The sequence below is a fragment of the Protomyctophum parallelum genome (genome assembly GCF_964188405.1).
Source record: "Protomyctophum parallelum genome assembly, chromosome: 12".
Lineage (NCBI taxonomy): Eukaryota > Metazoa > Chordata > Actinopteri > Myctophiformes > Myctophidae > Protomyctophum > Protomyctophum parallelum.
In genome coordinates this window covers 30,689,601-30,714,948 of record NC_139712.1, presented here as the reverse complement: position 1 = coordinate 30,714,948, position 25,348 = coordinate 30,689,601, and the positions used below count along the sequence as shown (strand labels likewise).

At 43.0% G+C, this 25,348-nt stretch overlaps 1 protein-coding gene across 1 annotated transcript; it reads right to left on the bottom strand.

The window, feature by feature from the left end:
• Window positions 1-1,199: 1,199 nt before the first annotated feature.
• On the bottom strand, window positions 1,200-23,910 carry LOC310867635 (myosin-IIIa-like; the record flags this gene model as incomplete). Its single annotated transcript, XM_083777753.1, has 14 exons — window positions 1,200-1,314; window positions 2,832-3,026; window positions 7,560-7,600; window positions 8,537-8,628; window positions 12,731-12,887; window positions 13,010-14,522; window positions 16,168-16,291; window positions 16,381-16,467; window positions 17,746-17,908; window positions 18,056-18,167; window positions 18,290-18,495; window positions 18,916-18,993; window positions 21,848-21,930; window positions 23,895-23,910. The coding sequence occupies 14 exons, from the start codon at window positions 23,908-23,910 to the stop codon at window positions 1,200-1,202; spliced, it is 2,982 nt and encodes a 993-aa protein (XP_083633879.1).
• Window positions 23,911-25,348: the final 1,438 nt, after the last annotated feature.

Below are 25,348 nucleotides of genomic sequence, written 5' to 3'. Positions count from 1 at the left end.
GGAAATTGAGGCCAATGGAAATGCATTGGATGCAACGCCTCATTGAAACCAATCTTGTGTGCGTCTTCCGGGTGCACCAAGATGGTGGATGCTACACACAGATCATAACAAACCACGGGAGCTTTTTTTGATGGATTTTCGCGGATTAAAAGCCCAAATAATTCAGCGTATGCTCTAAAGGTAATACAACAATCTCGGCAGTGAAGGGGGGTTGATTAAAATGCGGGTTAATCGTAAAAAACAGTCAAACTGTTAAGTGAAGGTGGGGGCCGCATGAGGCCCCCGGGCCGCCAGTTGCCCACCCCTGGCCTAGATCTATCTCCTATACCTGCTGCATCATTGTTCCTTATTGCCTATGTCCTAAGCCAATCAGAATGCTTGTTACATACATTCCAAAATGACTTAGGCAGAAAGTGCTTTAAAGCCAATTTAGAAGAAACAGCAGTGTTTTGAGAGTAGAGTTAGGCAGTCAGGCAGATATAAATTTAAAAATATATATAAACGAAACGTTTTTTACTCTTGCCTAAGTCAACATATGACTTAGGCAGAAAGTGATTTTTTTTTTTTTACTTTCCCGGAAATCTTAAAAATATGACATAGACAAAGTTTTAAAATAATAATGAAAAAATGAATGTTTTTTTGTACATACCGTACAAGGTTTATCACCCGACAGCAACGATATATAACTTTAGGTATATTCTTCGTTCACTGCATCTTGGCTTCTTGAATTGTGGTCCGAAAATAAACAAACTGTCTCGGCGATATTGTCGGTGCTGGAGCTGCGGTTTTGTATCATTTACGATAGTCAGTCACTCATTTGATACAGTCTGTTTCTGGCACAAAATGTAACTAAAGTGTAATTATTTGTTTATTTTTGGAACACAGTTGGAATTTGTCGCGATATAAAATTCAGATCCGTCTGAATTGAGTGGTGCTTTGTGTTGTGTGTGTGTGTGTGTGTGTGTGTGTGTGTGTGTCTGTCTGCTCATCAACAGTGACACTTGGTGGTCAAGCAATGTATACATTTCTGTACTCAGACATACACATAGGGACAGACATACATAGGGACACACATAGCTGTTCATATAGGAGTGGCTAGTGCCACTCAAAAAGTCTATGGGAATTCAGAATGGGGGCGAAAAAGAAAGAAACTAAACGCGCCCCGGGTAGGACGTGTACAGTATGTACAGTACATGACGTCAGACTTGTTTGATGAGCCGCCGTCTCTGGGAGGTCTTCCTCAGTAGGTGTCTGTAGTCGTACGGGTTCTCCTCTTGCTGGCTCTCCGTGGAGGGCAGCCTGGGGACCGAGTGCCTGTCAGCAAAGCAACAACAGATAAACGTGACCATAATGTATGCTGTGGCATAAGATGGGGGGGAAAGTAAGAGCTGTAGGGGAAGGAAACAGAGAAAGTGCAAACGGAGAACGTGAGATGCCTTGAGAGATTCGCGTTAAAGGAACGGAGTTGAGAGTATCAGATGAAAAGACGACAAGATTAATGGTAAAGGCCTTCCTTTACCATTTCTTGTGTATATGAGTTTATCCTCTCTAGCAGCCATTTATCATGTCTTGTATCACCTCCAACTATGTCATAGTTGGAGGTGTATTCTTTTGTTTTGAATGGTGTCTCTTGAGGCAATGCTCTACGATACAGCATGCCTTGTTTGCTAACCATGCTACCTGTGTAGCATGGTTAGCCAGTTGCTGCAAGTCCATTTACTTTCAACAAACAGATGTGTTTCCGCTGATGATCATCACATAGTTGCCCCGTTTCTCCCTCTCTCCTCTCTCGGAAGAATTGGGTACAGCTGAATATTAATATTTTCTTTATACCAGTATTGCACAACAACAGCCGCTAATGACACATCCTGTCAATGTCTCAACTACAGTATAGGCTATGGGCCCTATTAGGGACCGGCGAAAATCTAGGGCCCCAAAGGCCCTATCCATGAAACCCAGCCATGTGGCCCATTGGACAGGAACCTCGTTTCTGTAGCATGAGGCAGCTTGATATAATAGCCTACAAGTATGTATGAATGAATGAACCATTGTAAGCGCTTCGAGTAGGCACGTAGTGCATAGAAAAGCGCTATAAAAATGCAATTCATTATTATTATTAAGTACATTCCCTGGACATGACACTATGTGTCATGTGACGATGTGTCACATTGTGTGCTTGTAGATCTTCTATTTGCAAAATATTGCTATACATTTGAAGACTGTAAATGAGACATTCTGCAAAATGAGTACTTTTACTTTTGGTACATTTTGAACAGGCTTCTTTTGTTTCAAGTGCGAAATTTGGTATATAGTATTTTTTATTGGCCTAAAATATTGTCTACAGTATATACATACATTCATGAATCCACTTGCTGACCGGCTGTCATCACAAATGTGATGAGGTCAGCACATTTTGAGCACATTTGTGCAAGTGGCTATGGCCGTTTTTAGGAGTGTTTTTTGTGCAAAACAAATGCTTGGAATGGATTCAGAATCATGAAAAAACCCTAGTTTGACATGTCACATGCTACATAAAGCATAATGAAAATGTGAAAATCTTGCCTTATATAGGATGTTAATCGTATGGTCACATATAAATCCCTATAAAATAAATTGCTCTATGCTGACAGCTGGTCAGCAAGTGGATTCATGAATATATGTACCTGTATATAGACAATATTTTAGGCCAATAAAAACAATTCCCACTAGTTTGCAGTATTAATACTTTTACGTAGAAAATGTGAGTACTTTTTCCACTACTGATTATGTGGTTGATAGCAGTGGCAAACCTGACCACACACTAAGATGTACTTCTATTTGTGGTCAAGCACCTGTTGTCTTTGGCAGGTCTGTTGGCAGTGGGGGGTGGTGGTTCTGTGGTGGCCCTCTCCCTGGACTGCCTTTGGTGGGCAGCAGCAGGCCCACCCATCGATTGCCTGTCGTCCACAGACTGCCTCCTCTCGCCCGCCGCGGAGGTGGACATGCCCTGGTAGTACTGGTCATCTACATCCAACTGCTTCCCTGAACTGAAAAACACACGGAAAAACAAGTGCATGAAAGGATATTTTAGCTGTCGGGGGACAAGCATCACTCGGTTTCATCTGTGATGAGGCGTAGGCATATTCGTTTAAAGAATGGGTTTCTAACAAGCACATCGGGGAATAATTGTCATAATTTATACAAAATCAAATCAAATTTGTTGCTAGCTGTAGCGAGCTGTATATCACTGCTCGCCAAAGAAAGCAACATTAGAGGGAAGACAGATTGAACTGAATTAACATTAAACTACTGTGTGGTACAACATCAGCAGCTTTGACAGTGTTCAAGTTGAAGACTTGCTTCTCTCTAACTTAGCAAGACACGTTTATTAAATACATTTGGTACAGCAAAATCAATATATTCATATCATCCCATAAACATATTTTTCTAATATATGTTTTATCCCACGATTTTGTCAATCATCTAATGTGATCCTGGGCTCTACACACCCTCCGCCAACCTGGTCCCCATATATGGGGGACAAGGGGAGAGCAACGGACTTGAACTCATGCTTCCTTCATGCCTGAGTGTCCAAGTTGCTCCTTTACACCTGACAGGGGGAGTTTCCCTGGTTGGACGTAGCGCGTGGAAGGAACACGTTATTCCAACCAGTTCCTTTCCCCTCCATCAGGCTGGCCAGAGGGAGGCAGTTTCATCCCATAAACATAAACATAAACAAAAACTATACGAGCATTTTGTCAATTTCAGTTAATCTTAGTTAGTTTTGAAAACACAATAGTATAAAGGTTTTTTATACATTTTGAACCTGTGAAATGGTTCATTCTGCACAATGAGTACTTCACTTTTGGTTTATATTCTGATGCCAACTTTTACTCAAGTACAGGCTTTAGATTAGACATACTATTGGTCCGACTGTCATTAGACCGACAACCTCCCTCAAACCCTAACCTAACCCTAACCGCAAGCACGGGAGCAGCGCATGTTCAACTGCATGTCCGACCATTGTTGCCGCATGTCGGTCCGTTGGTGTGTCTAATCTGCGTGTGCATCCCGTAGCAGACTATGTATTGATACTTTTACTTGAGTATAAATGTAAGTACTTCTTCCATCACTGCCCCCTCCCCCCCTCCCTCTCTATGCTGTCAGCCTCAGCTGGAGATGCCATCTCTCCTCCTGACCTTCTCCTTCTTAATGATGCATGTAAACGGCTGCTGTCCGTCCAATGGCTGCCTTTATTTATCTGATAACAAATGATCACCCTTGAATGATGTTTAGAGTCTGGCTTGTGTGTGTGTGAGTGTGTGTGTGTGTGTGTGTGTGTGTGTGTGTGTGTGTGTGTGTGTGTGTGTTCAGACTGCTGTGATGAAGTACCCTGGCCCGTCCCCTCTGCACCCTCCGATCATCACCTCTCCCCAGATGGCAGAATAGCCCCCCCCCCCCCCCCCCCCAAATTAACTAGAGGTTGGGGCCTCTATACGCTATGCCGCACCCCCGATCCGACCGATATTTGATACATGTATATCCCTGTATCAAAATGCCTTGTTACATTTATGCCCATATATGGAGATCCAAGATGCCATCGGTATGCTCGTACTAGGGGTGCAACGGTTCAGTTAGCCCACGGTTCGGTTCGAACCTCGGTATGGGGGCCACGGTTTCGGTTCGGTTTCGGTACAGTAAAATAAAAAAATCACACATTTGTGAAGTGAGTGGTGCAACTCTGTGTGGGGGTTCCCGGGGGGGGGGACCCCCAGGAACGCGCCCAGGGTGCCGGGCCGGTTCCGAACTGCCGCCCTGTGTCCGAAACGGCTGAGAAATGACAGAGTTCTGTGTGCCGGTCCCTCTACTGTACTGTACTGTAGCCTCCTGGCACACACAAAATCATCATATATACAGTTAATATGTGCGTGTGTTTGTGTGTGTGTTAGGTTGCAGGTACAGGTACAGGTGGTGAAAAACAACCATGCTGCTTTCATGCTCATACCCACACACATAAGTCCAGGGACTGGCTTGCACCAAAAAAGTTTTTTTTATAGCATTTTCTTTTATTCTTTTTTAGCATATATTATTTTATTAGGCATTTCTGCCTTTTCATTATTTTAAAGGGGGGGAAAAAACCTTATATTGCTATTTTAATGTGCCTCATCAATATTATGTTCAAGGGAAAAATAATGCACCCATGCGCTCACACGTGGTGCAGACTCACAGCACATGCAGGGAGGAGAGGAGAGTGGGGGGGAGAGGGGAGGAATTCACAGCAGAGTGCCGTGTCGCACAGAAACATTTACAAAAGTTTACAATAAAGATCTCTGCATGCCATATTATGCTTTGCTTATATTATTAGAAGAAGGGTTTCTATCTACAGTCATGGATTGGACAGGAGTATTTTGTTGGGACTTTTCAGACGGAATATTCTTCTCCTGCTCCGAAAAAACAACGAGTTGTTTTTACTCTCTCTCTCCCTTTTCACCACTCAAACAGCGAGTGCAGATGCAGAAGCAGATCTGAACAAACTTAAAAAGATGCGTGCTTAGAAGCCTGTTGATTCGAGGTTACTCCGCTGTGTGTGTGTCTCTGTGACGATCAATAATTATTCCACAGAGAGGTCTTTTCAAGAAGATGTTTAAAGACGAGGGCTGGATTCTCCTCATCATGCCGTCTCTCTCTCTGTGTGTGTGTGTGTGTGTGTGTGTGTGTGTGTCTGTGGGGGGGATAGGGGGTGGGCCGACAGAGTGCTACACTTCTGTGACCGAAAGAGTGCTAGACTTCTTAGTAGGACGGTGTGTGACCGATAGAGTGCTAGACTTCTAAGTAGGCCGGTGTGTGACCGAGAAATACATTCTTCGCAGCTGTAAGAAATTAATTAATGCAAACCGAAATAGCGCGGTTCATTAGAGCGTATTGAACCGTGCATGCCGTACCGAACGGTTTCGGTTTAAACCGAAAACCGTTGCACCCCTAGCTCGTACCGTATATGGGTGTAACGATACATTGGTTGACGATACGATACATGGACGATATTGGTTCATTATGGCGATACGATACGATTCAATGATTTGAAATCGATACAGTAACTATTTAAAATACATTGACATTATTTTAAACTAAGTCATTAAACCCCTCTATTTCTTTTTTTTTCTAAAAATTGCTAAATATCATGCACAAAAATGTATACAATCGATTAATTGCCTAGCAAAACAATTCGATACCGATTATTTGCATTGCAAAACGATACGATACATAGTCAATGTTGCCGTTTTCATTTCGATATACTTCGATTCTTGAAATAGATTTTTCGATGCAGTTACTATATCGTTACACCCCTAGTATATGGGGATGCCTGCTTTTGTGCCCATATATGGAGCTGACTGATTTGTTTGCGCCTGATGCCATGATGATACATTGCGGCTTAGACGTGCACCCCAGATTTGCCATTCGCCAAGTATAGCTACATTAGGAAGTCCTTATGCTTATGGATGTGTCTTAGCCGTCAAGTAGTTTGGATATCGAGTTGTCCAGGAACCGCCGATCCGGACACAGGTAGACAGACAGAAACAGACGGTACAAAAGGGACACAGACAGACAGGTATACGATGGGTATTTTCACTACTTTGACAAAGCCCCAGCAGTATATTCGTCGGATCGGCAGTGCAACATTAAGTGTGAGGACCGCAAAAACCCAAACCTACAAAAAAGCCAAAACCTACAAAAAACACATCCCACAGAAATCAACAATAGTTTATAAACCACACAATATTCGCTTGGGATGCCCAACCTTAGATAGATCATTACTATTTCTCTTTGTCATTGCAGCAAGCACTGAACTTGCCATTGTCCATTATTCATCGCATGGAAAGGAGGTGAAAGATTAAGCTAATTAATTTCATAGTGGCTGTGTAATGTCACAGGTCGTTAGGCGTGGACCCACACACATGCACTGTCCTCATGTTGGCACAGCGCCCACAACCACTACTGTCTGGACGTAGGGCAGAGTGCCAGCCTTTTAGAATGCTGCCAAGTTAACGAAATAAGACCTGAGGCCGATTCTACAAATGCTGTCTAAATCAGTGGTTCTCAAACCTGTTTGTGCCAAGGAGACCGCCAAATTTATATGCAATCAAACGCCTTCCGTGGCCGAGTCGTTAGCTGCCAGAGATTCAGGGCGTTTTCACTAACCTTTGAAAAATTACAGAATATTCTTCTTTACAATGATCCATCCTCCGATCACTTTAAAGGACGTGGTAGTCTTGTAGAATCAGAGGGAAAAAAACCTTGCCGTCGCGATAATTAGTTTGTTTAATAGCTTGTTTTTGCCAAAAAGCAAGAGAAACCAGAGAAGAAAATCATTTTATAAATCATATACACAGTAACAAAACAAGCTTGGTAATCCTGGGATCATGCACAGGCTGCAGAAGAGAGCTCTATCGTAAACCACTGAAAAAAACCACATTGGCGGTGTGAGCCTTGGAATGAATCTCGTCATTGGCAGTCAAAAGTTTGATTGTGACACCGATGCTTTCAGCGGTTTTAATGTGTTAAAATAGAAGCCATATACTTACTCCTGTTTCCTGGGCCGGCGCTTATCCTCCTGGACCGACCGCTGAGAGGAGAGACACATCCAAAATTACGTGTCAATCAAAGACACCCAATAATTGTGCCGTTTTAGTAGACAGCACAATTATTGGGCTGAGGGTAGCCCAATTATTAAACTTGAGTGATCCAAAAACACATTTGAAAACAAAAACACATACAATACATACAATAATTTGTATACCTACAATAATTAGTTTGAAGTCTCTTCATCTAAATCAGTGGTTCTAAACCTGTGGGTCAGGACACCCAGGGGGTCCCCACGTGACTTTGCAGGGTCCCAAGGTGACAGTGAAGTGACAATGTAAGGACTTTTTTTAAGGGATTTTAGACAGACAGTTCAAATATGATTTGATTTCTGGTGACGTGGCCCAAAAAGGTTGAGAACCACTGTTCTAAATGATTGACATCTTATTTCAGTATTATGTAATGTATTAGTTGCCTATATATGATTAGGTTGATTATTAGATCTACTGTAACTCTACTACAGTTAAACAAACGGCAAACAAACCTTGAGTGCTGTGAATAGGCCTAGTTTGCGTTGCACTAGTGTGTGCTGAAATCATTGACAAAATAATTAAGCGCTGAAAATGTACATCATGAATATCTTAGCTCCTATTTATTTTGGAATATATCACAGCCTCTATACACGACACAATCAAGAAATCTTGACAATGTTGTCTTTTTCAAATGTGTTCCCTAGTTAAGAAAAATATGGACAATCAATAATGCATTATAAATGCCAGTAGCTAGGAAAATAGTCACAACATCTCGCCTGCCTCTTGGCTGTAAGTAATGCATAGCTGTTGTATCTGAAATCATTCAACATTGACCTTAACTAGCATAACCAGACAGGGGAAATTGTTTCATATACCCTCCTGCCTGAAGAATGATGTTGGAGCAAAATGGCCACCCTGTGAATATGTTAAATTGCTATTGGACTCACATGAATCAGGTTGTAATAGGTGGAGTCCTCTGGCGTGTGGAGGGTCTTGGGCTGCTGAGTTCTGCGTGGGGTCCGCGACACTTTTGCATCTGCTGAAAGATGACAAAGAGAGAGACAGTGACAAACATCTGCCACAAGTCAACTATTTTCTGTCATTTAAACCAGTGGTTCCCAAAGTGGGGTCCGGGGACCCCCAGGGGTCTTTGAGGGAGCTCCAGGGGGTCCCCAGCTAAATGATAGTTAGGAACCAAATGGACCCTTATGGGTCTGTAACTCTGAGAGTGTACAAATGTAACCAAACAGACCCAAACGGATCAATGTTAAATTAACATTGATTTTACAATATAAATTGGGGGTCCCAGAGAGAAATGCCAAATGCGGAATAAATAACGGACCTTGACATGAAAAGGTTAAAAACCACTGGATTAAACTAAATATCTAAATCAGATGTGTCTGGTCAACGCATTCTCACTCCAAAGACGGAGAACGTCTGGGTGATTTCTTCCGTATGACTGGAAGGGGATCATGTATCATGATGTAACCACCATTAACCACCTGCTAGCTCATTGGCATTTTTAAACAGCCAACAAAATATGACGATATCTTTCCTTTATAGTATTGTGTATGATATTAATTCATTTGGGTAGTTATATTTGTTTGTTGTTCCAAAAAGACCGAGAATGTTTTTGCGAGGTCATTCCACATGTCCACTCTATTACAACCTATTGAGTGTGAACCGCACCGCAGCGACCTTTTGACCCAAATGTACTTATTGAGCTGCCCTCTATATATCTATAGCATACATGGGCAACTGGTGGCCCGGGGGCCACATGCGGCCCTCACATTCACTTAATGTGGCCCACCGGTTAATATTGGAATACTGATATATTATTGAATTCAGCTGTTACAATTCTAAACATGCAAACATGACCCGCTTTAATTACTTCAGTCTATATTAGTAGCTTAACGGCTAGTATTAAAATGTTAGTCTTTTTTATTTCCAATGTTTTTGCATTTAAGTTCATAATAAAGTTAACATAAGTTATAACGATAACAATGTAACTTTTCACGATTCCAATTAAAAAAAGAGCAAAAAAATAATACCCAAAATATTCAGGATTTCAATTCAAATATAGCAAATTCAATAGGCCTATAGCAAAAATAGCAGATCTACAAGCTCAAAACGCGTCGCACTGTGACGCGTTTTGAGCTTGACTGCGACGCTCTATAGTGGCCCTCTCCATCAACAAAGCTGCCCTGATCTATAGTAGGCTATACTGCAGTTTAAACCTCAGGCCTCTGGCGGCTTGCATTGTCAAACGGACATTATTCAGAATGACCCCTAGCTCTGCCGGTCACCATCACAAAGTGTTCAGTCTCTCTCCTCAGAGCCATTATCCGGCACCATCATGGTATTGAACAGTGGTGTAAAGTAACTAAGTACATTTACTGTACTGTACTGTACTGTACTGTACTGTACAGTACTGTACAATGTTGAGTTTTCTTTTCTTCTTTTACCTTACTGGATTATTTCCTATTTTCAGTACTTTTACTTCTATACTCCACTACATCTCAGAGTCAAATATTATACTTTTATTCCACTACAATTATATGAAATCTTTTTGTTACTAGTTACTTTGTAGATTTTGATTATTATTACAAAACATACAGTACACTACACATAACCACTTCAGCCCTATATACATTTCGGTCATTTGGAAATAGTATATATACACAAGCTCACAATGCGACACATTGTGACAAAACCCCCCTTTTTTTTATTTCTACTTTTGGTACATTTTCAACACTTTTGCACTTTTGTACTTTTGTACTTACTACTTAAGTCAAAAAGTACATTTTTCCACCACTGGTATTGATCATGAAGATGTTCAATGATTGTGTTGCCCGTCTGGACAGCACAATCATCAGGGCGTACGTCATGCATGACATATTCCCCATATTGTATGAGTTGCAATCCATCACGTTTGTCACAAGCAATGTACTCCACAAGCAATGTCCCCCCCTCCCATTGGGGGGGGGGGGGGGGGCATGTCTAACGTTATTGCAATTATGAATACATTACAGCGACCTTTGGTTCTTGCTCTGTATTAATCACTGTTCATGCCAGGCCATAAAAATACTGCAACGGCATCCATCAAATGCAGAAGCTATCAGGTGAAATGGAACAAAAAAAAAGAAAGTTTGGATTATTATCAAACATGTCTATCTAAAGGTCATTTCTGTATTGCTCAAGGAATTGAGGGCAATAATTTGATATCCCACCATATTAATTCCCGTTATAATTGCAAGACAACCTGCGCACGTGAGATGTGATTAACATTTAACAACCTTTCCCGTGGAGAGCGGTCTGAACGACATTCCCCACTCTTTCATTTTGCAGGTCACAAATTAGGCGTGTGATGCTTATTGTTGTCACTGCAATTTACGAGGACGTACAGCTGTGCTCCACCAATGGAGAAACTCCAATATGGCTATAACAAAATCTGCATACTGAGTACTTTCATTCTACTTTTTTGATACCAACGTTTTTTGTAAAAAACAAAAAACATAGTTGTTGTCGTTGAATCTGTCCTTTCTATCCTGGCCCCCATCTGAAAGAAATGTTTCAAATATATTCCAAATATGTCCCGTTTTCTTTTCAAGATACTTTTGAAAATAGCGTTGCGTTGTGAGCTTGTAGTTTAAAGTGATATGTAGCCTATAGTCACTTCTTTTGGGCTTTGTTTTCATAGACCTGGCTGCTTATTTCTCTCACAAAATCTGGCAACGGTGCTCACAACCCGCCCAAAGCAATTACACATATCACCAGTGAAAATCTAATGAACTATACATTCACAAAGCTGAGGGAAGCCGAGGGATTGTTTTGATGACAAATCTTATAACGAGTTTTCCTTTGGAACTTGACATCCGCAGGGTTTTCTGATACTATCAAGCATCATAAGAAAAGAAAAGAAACCTATTATGTGCTTTATTCAGTGTATTTCATACACATAACAAGCAATATAGGAGGATGAAAACAGACCTGAGGCTGATTCTAAAAACACCTTCTAGATGTTTTCAGAAAAACGTCCAAAAATAAAATAAACATCACACCCGTGTGAAGTGAGGGGCACTTTACCAAACCCTTATCATATTACATCATTGCGATATCATAACATAATATCATATGCCGATTTGCTCAGTGACAGACAAAACAAACATTAAACTCTGTTCATTGTCAATGGCTTTTTTAATGTTTGTCTAGGAAAGACAAACATTAAACGGCCTCAAAAGTGGCTCAGGGGTAGAGTGGTTGGATGGTAACCGCAAGGTAGCCTGTTCAAACCCGGGCTCCCCCAGAGTTAGTGTCGAAGTGTCCTTGAGCAAGACACTGAACCCCTAATTGCTCCCGATGTGCTGGTTGGTGCCTTGCATGGTTTCCTCTGCCATCGGTGTATGAATGTGTGTGTGAACGGGTGAATGTAATGCACAATCTATGTAAAGCGCCTTGGATAATATAAATGCACCATTTACCATTTAACGCTGCGTGAAGAACTGCTACTTTTACTCTTTTGTGTGATGCTGTAGTATGATCACATTAATTTACGAAAAAGAAAGAAAAAAGATTGAATAAGGGGATAAGAGATAAACAACAACTAAAATGAGGCGGATAAACAAAAAATAGTATTTTAAGAGTATATCAACCTATAGGTGTAACAGGTCTAAGGATGCGCTCACACTGAACTTTGATTTTGCCAATGCTTTTCAAGGCATATCAATTGCACTAACCTTTCTAATTTCCACAGACGTAGACAATTGTTTTTTTTTTTTTTTTTAAGATTTTTTTTTTGCGGCTTACGCCTTTTATTGATTTTTGAAGGGACAGACAGTAGGCTGACAGGAAACGGGAGAGAGATGGGGGGATGACATGCAGTAAAGGCCGTGTCGGGTCCGGGAGTCGAACCCGCGGCACACTGCGACTGGATTACCAGTCCGGTGCCCAGACCGTTACGCTACGGCCTGGGCCAGACAATTGTTTTTTGACGACGTTTCAGACAATGTGTTAATGAATGGCTCAATTACTCTCAAAATGATTTAGACTGGAAAAGATTTCATGTCCTCCTAGTCAGTCATTAGACTATCTAAGCCATAGATAGAAGTTAGACTTCGAAGATCCAGTTGCACTTATCTTACCTGATTGGTTAGCTGATTGGTTACACGTGGGAGCAAGGCCATTGACTGCAGGTCCTTTTACAAACATTCCGTTTTTTCCCGGATTTAATTGGTGAGCCAGGATTATATCATTGATCTTCTGTTGAACGGCGTTTAAGTCCTCCGAAGTTTGTGCAATCTGTGGAATGTAAAACCAAAACAATAAAGCTAATAAACAACAACAACAATAGCAGGGATTGAATTGGTATTAAACATTAATGATTGAATGAATACATATGAGGTGCTTTAAATGTCATTTACCTCGTTGGAGAATGTTTCCGTCTCTTCGGCTTCACCCAGAGCTCTGTTTTGGTGTTTTGCTCTGTTTTGCTTCAACTCCTTCCGGTCCTTATTGCCCCTGAACTTGCTCTGGATCTTCACAGCCGCCTGCTCCTGCTCCAACCGTTCCCCGTCGGCGTCCGTCTCACCTCTGCGCTCTATCACCACATCGTCCAGATCCAGGGGCTTTGTGTCATCTACCGTTTCCTCCTCCACGACACTTGCAACCGTGTCGACTGCTTCCTCCTCGTTGTGTTTAGTGTTCACATCGGCAAGATCCAGGGAGCTATCCGTCATTTCCTCCTCTGCGACACTTGGAACCATTTCCTCCGGGGGCTTCTCATTGTCCATCGTTTCCTCCTCCTCCTCTGCAACACTTGGAATTGCGTCCATTGCTTTTATCTCCTTGTTATTTCTTGCTTCTCTTTCGGCTTTGAACTTCTTCCTGTCTCTGTGGCCTCTGAAGTTGCTTTGAAGGACAGTTGCAGCTTTCTCTTCGTCCCCATCCCCCTCACCCTCCTGGCCCTCGGCGGATTGCTCTGTTCGGAGCTCTGCCGCTGGCTCCTCCTCTTCCTGTATAACCTGCTTCTCCACTGGAGGAGCAGGTTCGGCCACGGTGTCTGCGCTCGGCTTCGTTTTCTTGGGTATTTTCCCTTCGTCCTCGAGTCGTTTGCGTTCCTTGTGGCCACGGAAGTTACTCTGAAGGACAGTCGCTGCTTTTGCCTCTTCCGCATCGTCCAAAGTCTCCACGCTTGCAGGAATGTCTGTAGTTTCTTGAGGATCATTTGCTGCTTCTTGTTCTGCCGTCTCCCCGCTGCATAGCTCCTCAGCCGGAACTTCGACCATTGGTGCGTCTTCCTCTCCGGCGGGAGGACTCTTCTCTTTTGTTTTTCTGGCAGGGATCTTGCCCTCTTCCTCCAACCTCTTTCTCTCCTTGTGCCCCCTGAAGTTACTTTGCAGACAGGTGGCCGCCTTGGTTTCGTCTTCTAAGTTAACCTCTTCAGCCGCACCGTCTCCGCTTTCCGCCTCGACGTTGTCACCCTCTTCTCCGCCTCGACCGGACTCTCCGACCGGAGCCTCTTCATCCTCGATCTCCTTGAGCGCCTCCGAATTGTCCTCGTCGTCGGGCACCTGCGTGTCATCACTGTTGTCTCCCCCCTGCTCTTCTTCCAATGTACTATCTTCCTCCTCCTCTTCCCCAGCCTCGACCCCCTCACCTACCACTACTGTCCCCTCTTCCATGGCGGTAGGCTCCTGACCGCTCTCCTCGCAGGCCTCTGCCACGGCCTGCGATACGTCTACCTGGGCTCCGGCTGCATTCTGGTCACTCTGAGGGACCACGGCGGCCATTTCATCATCGCCCTTGTTGCTCGCTCCGGTGTCCACAGCGGCAGGGGTGCATTGCTCTGCTCCACTTAACTCCTCCGCTTCTCTTGCCGCCTCGGCTTCTTTTCCTCTGACATCTGTCTCCTCGTTGTCCTTCTGTTTGGCATCTCTAGAGTCAGAATGAGTGAATTAAACTTTGTCTTGTGTCTGAATCGCCATGCTATACTAACCGGAATAGTAATGCTAAAATGAGTCCTCATTTGTTCCACCCTTTTGCGGTGGAACCATAAAAAATATGTAAAAAATATGGACAAAGCGTTCCCCGGGTCTAACATGGACGTAAAATGAAGCCTGTAATTCTATGGTAATTCCTGATGTAAATCGCCATATTTCTAGATCCGTTTTGGCCCAGCTGGCCATTGGCTGGCTCCGTTTTGGCCCAGCTGGCCATTGGCTGGCCCAGACACGAGGCGGGACTTCCCCCCTTCTTCTCCGTTGGTTTGTATTTTGACTCGAGTGGGAGGGGAATCCCGATCATAGACTGTAACGGTAGCCACGCCCCTCAGAACATACGCGACTTTATGGTCATTTTTTTAATTAATGGGACCATAATTTTCCAAAAAGAATATTATGACATTAGAAATGAGACTTTAAACTAGTGACTGGAAGCAGAAAGTATTCATGACCATGTTTATTAAGGTAATACAGTCTAGGTGAAGTTGGGCCCAAATACATGGACTTCTATGGGGCTATGGGTTTTTCTGGGTCCAATGACAGCGCCACAACAGGCCATTATATGAATCGCGATTTCCTTATAGGCTTCACAAAATATCTGTCTGACTGCCCCCCTGGGTGGAACAAAGGGGTTCCACCGCACCTTAAGCCAAATGCACGCTGGTCCAGTGTATCTCAGGAGTGGGACTGGTATGTGTAGAAGTAGCAAGAAGTAGACAATTAAAAGGCTTCTGTATTTAGGGTGAATGCAAATAACGTTTCGATGTCAATACATCTTCATCAGGTCACGGATATATATATATATATATTATTGTCTATCTATAATAGACCAATGATTTGGGACTGGGCGCACGGATGACTGTTTCATGTAATCAATTCGAATTCCCAACAGATCTCCAAACCTGTTGTTTTGGGGAGCGCTGGTTTCAGTCCATTCAACCTCCGTTTGTGAGTTGGCTAGTGAGATGCACCCTAGGAGACATTTATACTTCAAAGCTCAACAGTATTGCGCACAGAGAACAACTGATATACAAGCTCACATCGCATCGCAGATGCGACTGTTGTGAGCGTAGAGGTCTGCGTGCGCTACACCATCGCGGGACGAAGGATAAATTATACTTAATGGGCTGCAGGTGCGCGTGCAGCCATGCACACAGCCGTGTTCATGAGCGCACCTCCCGTTCTTATGACAGCGACTGGAGGTGTGGTTTGTTTGTTCAAACACAACAGAAACCAAAAGATTATATATTTCAAGGGCTAGAGATCACAATAAAAATCCTAATCATTCTTCCTCCACACTGGGAGAAAAACAGCATCTGAAAGTTTGATGGGGCATTTTTTACACATGAGTGCAGTTAGAACTTTTCCATTGCATTTTATGAGAGGCAGGGTTCTTGTGCTGCCGCTATGCGCGCGCATTCTGGTGCTTATCAGTGTGACGTCGTCTGTTAAGGCCTTTACCTTTGTGGTAACAAGAACAGTATAGCTAACAGTTACACCAACTATCTTTAAATAAAGTGTTTACACTAAAGTGTATCTGTGTTAATTCCAATGTTTTATGGATTCAAGCTTTTGCTTACCTTTTTTTGTTGAAGCTCTTCCTTTCCTTGTTCCCTCTGTAGCGAGCCTGAATCTTGGTTGCAGCCTTATTCTTCTCCTCCACTAACTCCTTGTATTTCTGTCTAGCGAGGTAGCTTCGACAGACTTAAGAGGGCGACAAGAGAGAACAAAGTAATATGTTACTCAATAATCTGGGGTTCTCTGGTTAACTCATCCTAATTTGTCGTACATACCAGCCTGCAGTTGAATGATGATGGTCTCCAGCTTTGCTTTGCTATTGTCATCGGCAGATTTCTTCCGAACCTTATGTCCTCTATAGGCTGATGGCAGAAACACAGGGAGATAAATTATGAACTTAAAGACGCGGCCCGAAGAATCTTGATTTCATTCACCCGTTTGATTCCCATTGCTGCACATTCCTCCCAAAACAGCTGATTTTAAATACAGAACTATTAAATCAGTTTTTAATAAATTCAAGATAACATCCAGAGTGTATTACTCTTTTTAAACTTAATCAGCACGCTAACATATGTATCTGAAAACATTATAGGTTAGAAATAAGCCACGTGGGGGTGCCCGTTGGCCTAGTGGTCCAGGTGTATGCCACATACTGTATAGGCTATGGCCTGATAGCGTGTGTGTGTTCGAGTCCCGTTCATGACGACCTTTGCTGCATGTCTCTCCCCTTCTCTCTCTTCCTCTTTCCTGTCCATCTTTTGTAACTAAGGCACAAAAGCCAAAAACAAATCTTAAAAAAAAGAAAAAGAAATAAGCCACGTGGTAGCAAACATGCTTTGTTTGTAACAAACACGTTGTGGATGGCAGAGCTACGTCCCATAGACTGAAGGGATGCGACACTCTGATTGGCTCAGAAGCACACAGGCTTCCGTTTCAGACTGAAACTTCAAAATAAAATGACAGAAAAAGCCATTTCACACCGACTTTAATGTGTATTTGTAAACAACATTCATAACAGGATGTCATGCTGCATACAAGAAAGCTCGTCCCAAAACACTCTCGCCCCCGGTCAAATCAGGTGACCTTGGAACAGTCGCCACTAGGTATTCCTAAACGTAACCTCAGTAAAACTAAACCTGATTGGCTCAGAAGCACACAGGCTTCCGTTTCAGACTGAAACTTCAAAATAAAATGACAGAAAAAGCCATTTCACACCGACTTTAATGTGTATTTGTAAACAACATTCATAACAGGATGTCATGCTGCATACATGAACGCTCGTCCCAAAACACTCTCGCCCCCGGTCAAATCAGGTGACCTTGGAACAGTCGCCACTAGGTATTCCTAAACGTAACCTCAGTAAAACTAAACCTAAACCTAACCTAATCTTATTCCTAAACGTAGTACAACTATGCATTAAACCTAAACGTAACCTCAGTAAAACTATATGCCCAAAACCTAACCTAATTCCTAAACAAAATCTCAGTAAAACTATGCCTAAATTCCTATAGTATAACCTTAACCTCGGAAAAACAAATACAAGAATAAAAGTACCACCGGGGGGGGCGAGCGGTCCGCAGAAAAACAAAGGGGGTCGAGTGTGTTTTTGCGAGCATTCCGGATGGCATAATGTTACCGACCTGACTGCAACACCCGTGCACTGTGGGTTCTCTCCTCCAGCAGTCGGCGGTAGCGCTTGACCCCCAGCCAGCCATGCACGTACGCCTGGACCAGGACGATGCGGTCCGTGTTCCGTTTCACCATGAGATTTAGATGTTCTACGTGGTAATACTTCAGGAACACCTGAGGAAACGACCGCCACAGAGAACAACTATTTCGCAAAACACCATTTGTTTGCATTTCTTAGGCAGCTATAGTGATCGATCAGCAGTCACCAGAAATACGTGAAACGAATGAACCCATATTTGAGTGCATCATAAAGGGACATACTTTAGTTTTCCCCATGGCCCAGTTCTCCAGCCTGGACTTCTCCAGAATAGCAGCACACGTCTCTGGACTCACGGATGGCTCTTCATGGGCCCGGAAAGCCAAGATGTAGTACCTGGATGTGATCCATTGAATACTTATACCAGACACTTAAACCATTTTCTTACTTTACTTTATTTCTTTATTTAGACGGGACACAGAATGTGACCTGTTTTCAGCAGATAGAGTCCTGCTGACCTCTTGATGAAGTTATTGAACATGATGCGGTGAGAGTAGCCCTGCCGCCGGATCTTGGCCGTCTCCAGGACTCCGGTGTAGCGCAGCTGGACCAGAACCTTCTCTCGGTCAAACTTGTTGGCGTGCCGGTCGTTGTTGGGCTTGATGCAGCGCACAAACTGGGGCTGACCCGCCACCATCTTGGACAGCAGGTCCATCAGAGAGTACTGACAAGACAGACAAGTTCAAATATGTTTTATTTTGGAAGTGTCTCTGCCTGAAAAGGTTGAGAACCACTGAACTAAACGATAACAAAACGGACGCTGGTTTGGCGCAGTGGTAAAGTGCCTGCCCACCAACACGGAGGTAGTGGGTGTCTATGTGAACACAATTGGCCCGTGTTCAGGGTAGGGAAGCCGGACGCGAGGGTGATATAGGTCATTGAACGTACTCCTACAGGCTGGAGTGTTCGGTGGGAGGAGTAGGACAAAGGCCTCCCTGTGGTGGCTCCTGCCGGGTGAGTCAGTATACAACAGCAGTGACAACACAGCATGTGTGGGGAGGAATTCATTGGCATAACTACTACATTGGGACAACAAAAATAAGTATTAAACTGACAACTATATAGCAAGGAAACATGCACTTACTCTGAAGTAGGAAGCTACGGTCTGTGTCCTCATGTTGGTGGTTGCTCTGGGGTGTGAGGAGGACTCTCCGGGATCACCCTGATGAACAAACAAACACTTACCCTGGTCAAAAAGCACTAGAAACATTAGTTATGTTGGAGTTACACCATGCACGACTCAAGCTGGTCCGGGGCATCTCAGGAGCTGGTATGTGAAGAAGAAGGAAGGCACAGGTCATGGCCTGATGAAGATGTATTGACATCGAAACGTCACGTTATGTGCCTGCACATTGTTATTAAAAAAGGCTTTCATTGTCCATGGTCTGAGTTTGCTCCAGTGCCTTCCTTCGTCTATCATTAGTCAAATTGGATTAGGAATACTATATATATATACTGTATGTATATATATATATCAAATATATCAGATCTAAAAGCTCATAGCGTGTTACTTTGTGCATTGCGCTATGAGCTTTTAGATCTGACATTTTTGAAAAAAATTGTGCCAAAACAAACAAAAAAACTATATTTTGGTGAAGGAAATGTTGTATTTCTGTGCTATTGAGACCGCCTCTCATGTATTTTCCCAGATGGCATATTGGGCTTAGTTATATATATATATATATATATATACACGCTATATCTATAAATCAAAAAATGACCCAGGATTGAACAGGTTAAATCACCATTGGTACTTTGTCATGAACAGGCAAGGATTTGTTCACAGGGCTGAGCATTAATTTCCAAGTAGGCTGCAAAAGAGATGTATGAAAAGGCATAAATGAAAAGAGTGTGCCAAATCAAGAGGATAATTGCAACTTGTTCAGATACATTAGGCTACTTCAAATTTTCTCAACAAATTAATTAGTACCGAAGATCTGTGACATGTATGAAATACTGGCAGCAAACTATAATATAAAGGGGAAATTAATTAATTGTGCAAATGTTTGCTAATATTGGTCATACCGTAGGTAATATTAATCGTGACATTGCATATACAGTATATCATGGTACAAAAAAACATTTAGCAAACTATACAGTACAGCACACAACAAACAGCACTGAAATCAACTAAAGCAAACAGCTAAACATACAGTTTAATCCAACAAAGTGAATTATCTAAAAAAAATCCTTTGATGGGCTTAATTTCTCAGGCAACATTCAAAAATATGCAGATTAATGCTAATATATTCATTCAAAAAAAAAAAGAAATCATTCAAAAAAAAAAGTCAGCTTGTATCTATTGTCAGTTGCTCTTAGGGTACAAATTGCCTTAAACTTGTCATCCCAGTGGGATGTGTGCAGTGACAATTTAGCTAAATCACAGCGCTCTCACATACTCAAGTTTAAAGAAAGACGTGCATTAATCTTGACAACTACTAGAAACATATATGTTCAGGTTAACATCTTATGTTGATTGCAAAACATAATGGAGAATTCACTCTTCTTTTTAATCATTCACTGATGAGTGAACTTTTAACCACATGAATCCTATAGCATACTGAGGTTCCCAAACTGGGGTGAATTATTTGATGATAAGCTTAATAATTAACATAGTTAACAGTAAACAAACCAACATACAGTATACGTGTATACAGGGTATCTGCACATTTCTAAAAATGTGACAATCGATGGACTTTTTAAGACATTTTTTCAGTGTCAATTGATGTAAGTAATCCTGGGCGCTACACTTCCTCTGCCAACCTGGGGATGGCAGCGGACTGACTTCATGCTTCCTTCTAGTTCTATGCATGATGAGTCCAAGCTGCTTCTTTTCACCTGACAGGGGGGGAGTTTCCCTGGCCGGACGTAGGGCGTGGAAGGAACACGTTATTCCGACCAGTTCCATTCCCCTCCATCAGGCCAGGGGGAGGTAGTTTAGAGACCAGGATTACTGCATGTTTTTTGTGACGTGGAGAACATGCAAACTCCACACAGAAAGGCCCTTTCGCCAATCCCGCCTTGGGTATGGGCACTGATGACGTGGAGGAGAGAACACGCACGCACCCAGCGCCCACAGTGTCCCCAGCGGGAATCGAACACAGGACCTTCTAGCTGTGAGGTGACATTACTACAGATTGTGCCACCGTGCCCCCTTATAAATAAATATATAATAAATATTTAGAGTAGGAGTTGAACGTTCAGTAGGGGTTTTTTACTTTCCCTCTCCACACGCAAGTGATATGAACAAACTGACACAGGCAATTAACCAGGATAAGGCCAAGCATATTTATTAGGCCTAATCTGCTTTGATTAAAATTATTATTATTTCCCCCCTCCTGTCTGAGGGGGGAGGGGGTGCTCCAGCCCCCCCAGCACCCCTACTTCCCTCAGCCATGTAGTACACGACACGTACACCAACATACACAAGACTGTATGCATGCTCTATCACAGAACACTGAATGACTATATTGAACACAAACCATACAGGTATGCCTAGCTTTAATACCACATTTATTCAAACACAAAGTACTGAGAACAATGGAAACTAATGTTCAATATAATGCATCCTTTACCTCAGTGAGTGACAAAGAAGTGTATAACCCCAACTTTGGGGTTAAGGCACGGGGAAGAGAGAGAAAGAGAGAAAGGATGAAAGGGGAAATGTAAAAAGAAACAACTTACTGCAAATGGTCAATAAGGTAACCATTTTAACGTATTGTGTGATCACCCCGGACAGTTTTTAAGTTGCTTGATTCAGTATCAAGAATAACGATTGGTCACCATAACCAAGGTTTGAATCTAACATGGTTAAAATGGAGTTTGAAGTTTGCATAGGAAGGGGGCGTGTCTGATATAATTAATGTAAAATATCTGGGGTATATCACAAAAGGCTGAATATACGTTGAAATTACCCCAGACAAATTGGAAAGTGAAGTATCCCTAAGTATCCCTATAAGAGACTGAAACCCGTAGCACTTTTAAATGGCAAACCTGTAGAAGAGTGCTGACATTACCTTGGTCATGTTGATGGTGCGTGTCGGTGTAGGTGTGGAGTGGCGCATGTTTACACCTTTGCCCTTGGTGTGGGCAAGGTTGCCTGTGAAACAAACACAAAAGATCAAGTATGAGAACTGGCATTAGGTGATAGTTAGCACAATCATACACCAATCAAGAAAATTAAGAAATCAAGAGAAAGCAAAAGCAAGACAAAGCCAATCTGTACCTGTAAATTGGGAAAACAAATTCCCAAACACTTTCTAATGGCTTTTCATTGTTTGATCTAAGGAAGCTAAAGCATTATGTAGTCATTATGGTCATGTGTCCTGGGTGACATCAGTGGGTTATGGAGGGCTCTGCTACTACTAGAGCCACGATACACCACCGAACAAGGAAAAGCAAGCTAGTTGCCGTGTCGAACGTTGCGAAGTTCACTTGAGCTGACTCAGCGCCGTCCGAGTTGCAACTCGATTTTTGATTTGATTTGATTTATTTAGAAAAGCAATCATAATAAAACATTATAATCAGCGATTCAAGGATTTCACAGTAATGTCCGAAGACTTATTTCCACTGAGGTCCTATCGCACTGAACGGAACAATACTTTAAACTACATCACAATACATACACAAAACAGTACATATAGCCTACATTACATACACAACACAATATGTACGTCCCTACTCCCTATCCTTCCCTCTAAGATGACCCTTAGGGGAACCTTTTCCAGTAGCCACATAGTTTAATATTCTGTTTAAATGACCTCAGATTGTCGATTGACCTCAGTGTAGTTTAACACTGCCTTCCAGGCTGTTCCACTCTGTGGCTCCTATGTACAGTAAATGAATGAACCTTTGCCCACTTTACTTTTAAAAGCAGGAAACACCACATCTGCAATACTGGCTCTGTGCCCGACAGGCACAGAATAGTAACACCCCCCTAGTGTGCTGTCCAAATGAACACAGCGAGCGCTTGCTAACCCACTAACGCCACTGTGTTGCATAAAGGTGGGCCCATCCTTAGGATGGCATAGGATGGCTCCGGGTAGAAGACAGAGTCAAGCAGTTGAAAATGGGTCTGACTTTCAAAATAGTAAATTCAGCCCTGCCCTCTGTGCCCTCAGTCCTCATTTACTTAACCGATTACCTCACAAAGGTGAGCCCTTATATACTCTCCCAGACCACACCCCACTCAGGTGTACACAGTTGGCCTGACGGCCTGCTCCACTCTGCCCTAATCACCCAGGCTGCCAGATAGCCTACTGAGCAGAGGCAGAGGAGGCAGGGCCGTCACAACTCTCACAGCCACAACACTAGAGGGAGTATAAATAATGATCTGGTGCCACCCACTTATAGAACAAATATGGGTAAATTCACTTTCCACAGCACTGCCACTCAGGTGTGGATTGCCCTGCCCCCTTCCCTCAAAACAAACAAATCACTGGCTTCCTTTAAAACCGGGATGAAAAATCACCTAGCAATGTCAGCGGGTCAAAAGGAGAGAAGATGACTGCCCAATCTCCATATACCCCCCCCTCTGAGCGATTTATTTGGTATTTAGATTTTTTTAGATTTTTTTGGTACTTACACCTGTAAATAATTTTCATGTTTTTTGAGGTATCTTCAATTAATGTCATCATAGTATTGTGAATGAATGCATTGGGACCCGAATGGAAACAAGACCGCAAGGTCTTTTTTTGGTGCTATCCTTTTGGATAAATGTGCTTTTGACTGTACCATGTACTGTTTTTGCATTTGATATTGTCTAATAAAATAATCAATCAATCAATCAAACTCACTGGTGACAGTATTGGGAGGAAAGGGCAGGTCATGTTTTAACCATAAATTATATTATTATGCAACAAATCCAGATTTGAACTAGAAAAAGTTTTAGTTGTTAACGTTAGTTCAACTTAGAGCTGTAATGCTCCATCATCCGTCTGCTCCAATCAGATCTGCGTTACCTTGTCCGCACCCCTTTATAAACGGTCCTCACTTCCCTTCGCTCATCTGTGCTTCCGTTCAGGTGACAGGTAGCACACAGACACGATCGAGCTCGCAGCTCACCTTCATCGTCCGTCATTTCCATCCAAGTTCAAGAGTCAACAAACTTCTCCACGGCCGCAGCTTTCATCCCAGGACACACCGACGGGTGTTTCGCCAGCGTCCCAGGCCCTGCATGCCTCCATCAGATACAGTATCATTCTAATTGCTCGCCACTGCTATTTATCCACCTAATTGGTTCAACCTTCAAACAAACGTAACTGCTAACAGCCTCATTTCGATTCCGTTCCGATGCTGCCTCCGCACGCAATCGCCACTTTTTATCCTGCTTGCTTGCTGCTACTCAGTGCTTTGTATGTCGTGCGTTGCCGTTACAGGCTGCTTATGCTGTATAGTGTATACTGCTGCTAATGCCTCATGCCACGAGTCTCGCTACTGCTTCAGGTGGCGTCTGGGCGATCATGCATTAAACGTTGCTTTCACGGCAGTAAGCTACTGGTCATCCTGTGAACGTAGCATAGATCAGGCTGCAGGTCTAAAATCATACACGGCGTTTTAGTTCGTCCACAGTGTAGAGTGGCGACACGCTTTGTCTAGTTCCAAACTTTTTGTTCCTTGGCGGAACTTTCCCCCGAGATAGAACGAGCACTTCCGCATTCCATCGTTGCCACGGGAGTCAACACTAGTGTAGGCTCGAGGATCGTTTGCTTTTGCCTGAAGGCTGGCGTGCTTTGATGACGCAGTGTTGTGATGCGCCAGTGTTGGCTGTGATGAGCTGTTGGATGGAATAATAATAAACGGAGCGACCGGTGGCGTTCCAATGATAAACTCCTCGTCATCTATCCTTATAAAGAGAGTCTAAAGCCTGCATTTTCTTCTAGCTGCGGCCGGCGCTACACTAGCGTCACCACTATCGTATCTTAGACTCCTAGACTACTCTGAGCATGTCCGGTGCCGTCAGGTTGCCACGTCCGCTCATTATAAGCGTCTCAGGCTTGTTTTATTTAATCACTTGCCGGGTGGACGCCGTTGTTTAAACCCACGGTTCATTCGAAGCACCCTCAGTGTTACATGTTGGTAAATTATCTGACGCTGTCGGATCGTTTTCATAATGATTCAAGTTAGTTTTCGTGACTTGTTTTCGCGGACCTGGCGCTTGTCTCCTCCAACATGGCAACTCGGTGCCCCATTCATTCATGCCCTGGCAATCTACTAGTGCTCCGGATTCATGCTTCAATCATGTGGATTGTGATGAGATGTTGAGCGTAATCATAGGAAAAAGAAAAAGAGAGAAGAGAGAAAGGGAGAAAGAGAAGGAGGAGGAAAAGAAACAAAGTAAAAAGAGGAGAAGAAGAGAGAAAAGAGAGGCCAGGTCAGTGTGAACACGTTCAAATAGCTGATCTACAAGCCGTGAGCTTCACAGGTCGGAGCTCCCACTATCAGCTCAATAAGTCACATTTTGCTGTGGTTTATTCCCGGGTTTTCATTCCATGTCTAACCCCCTGATCGACGTTAGA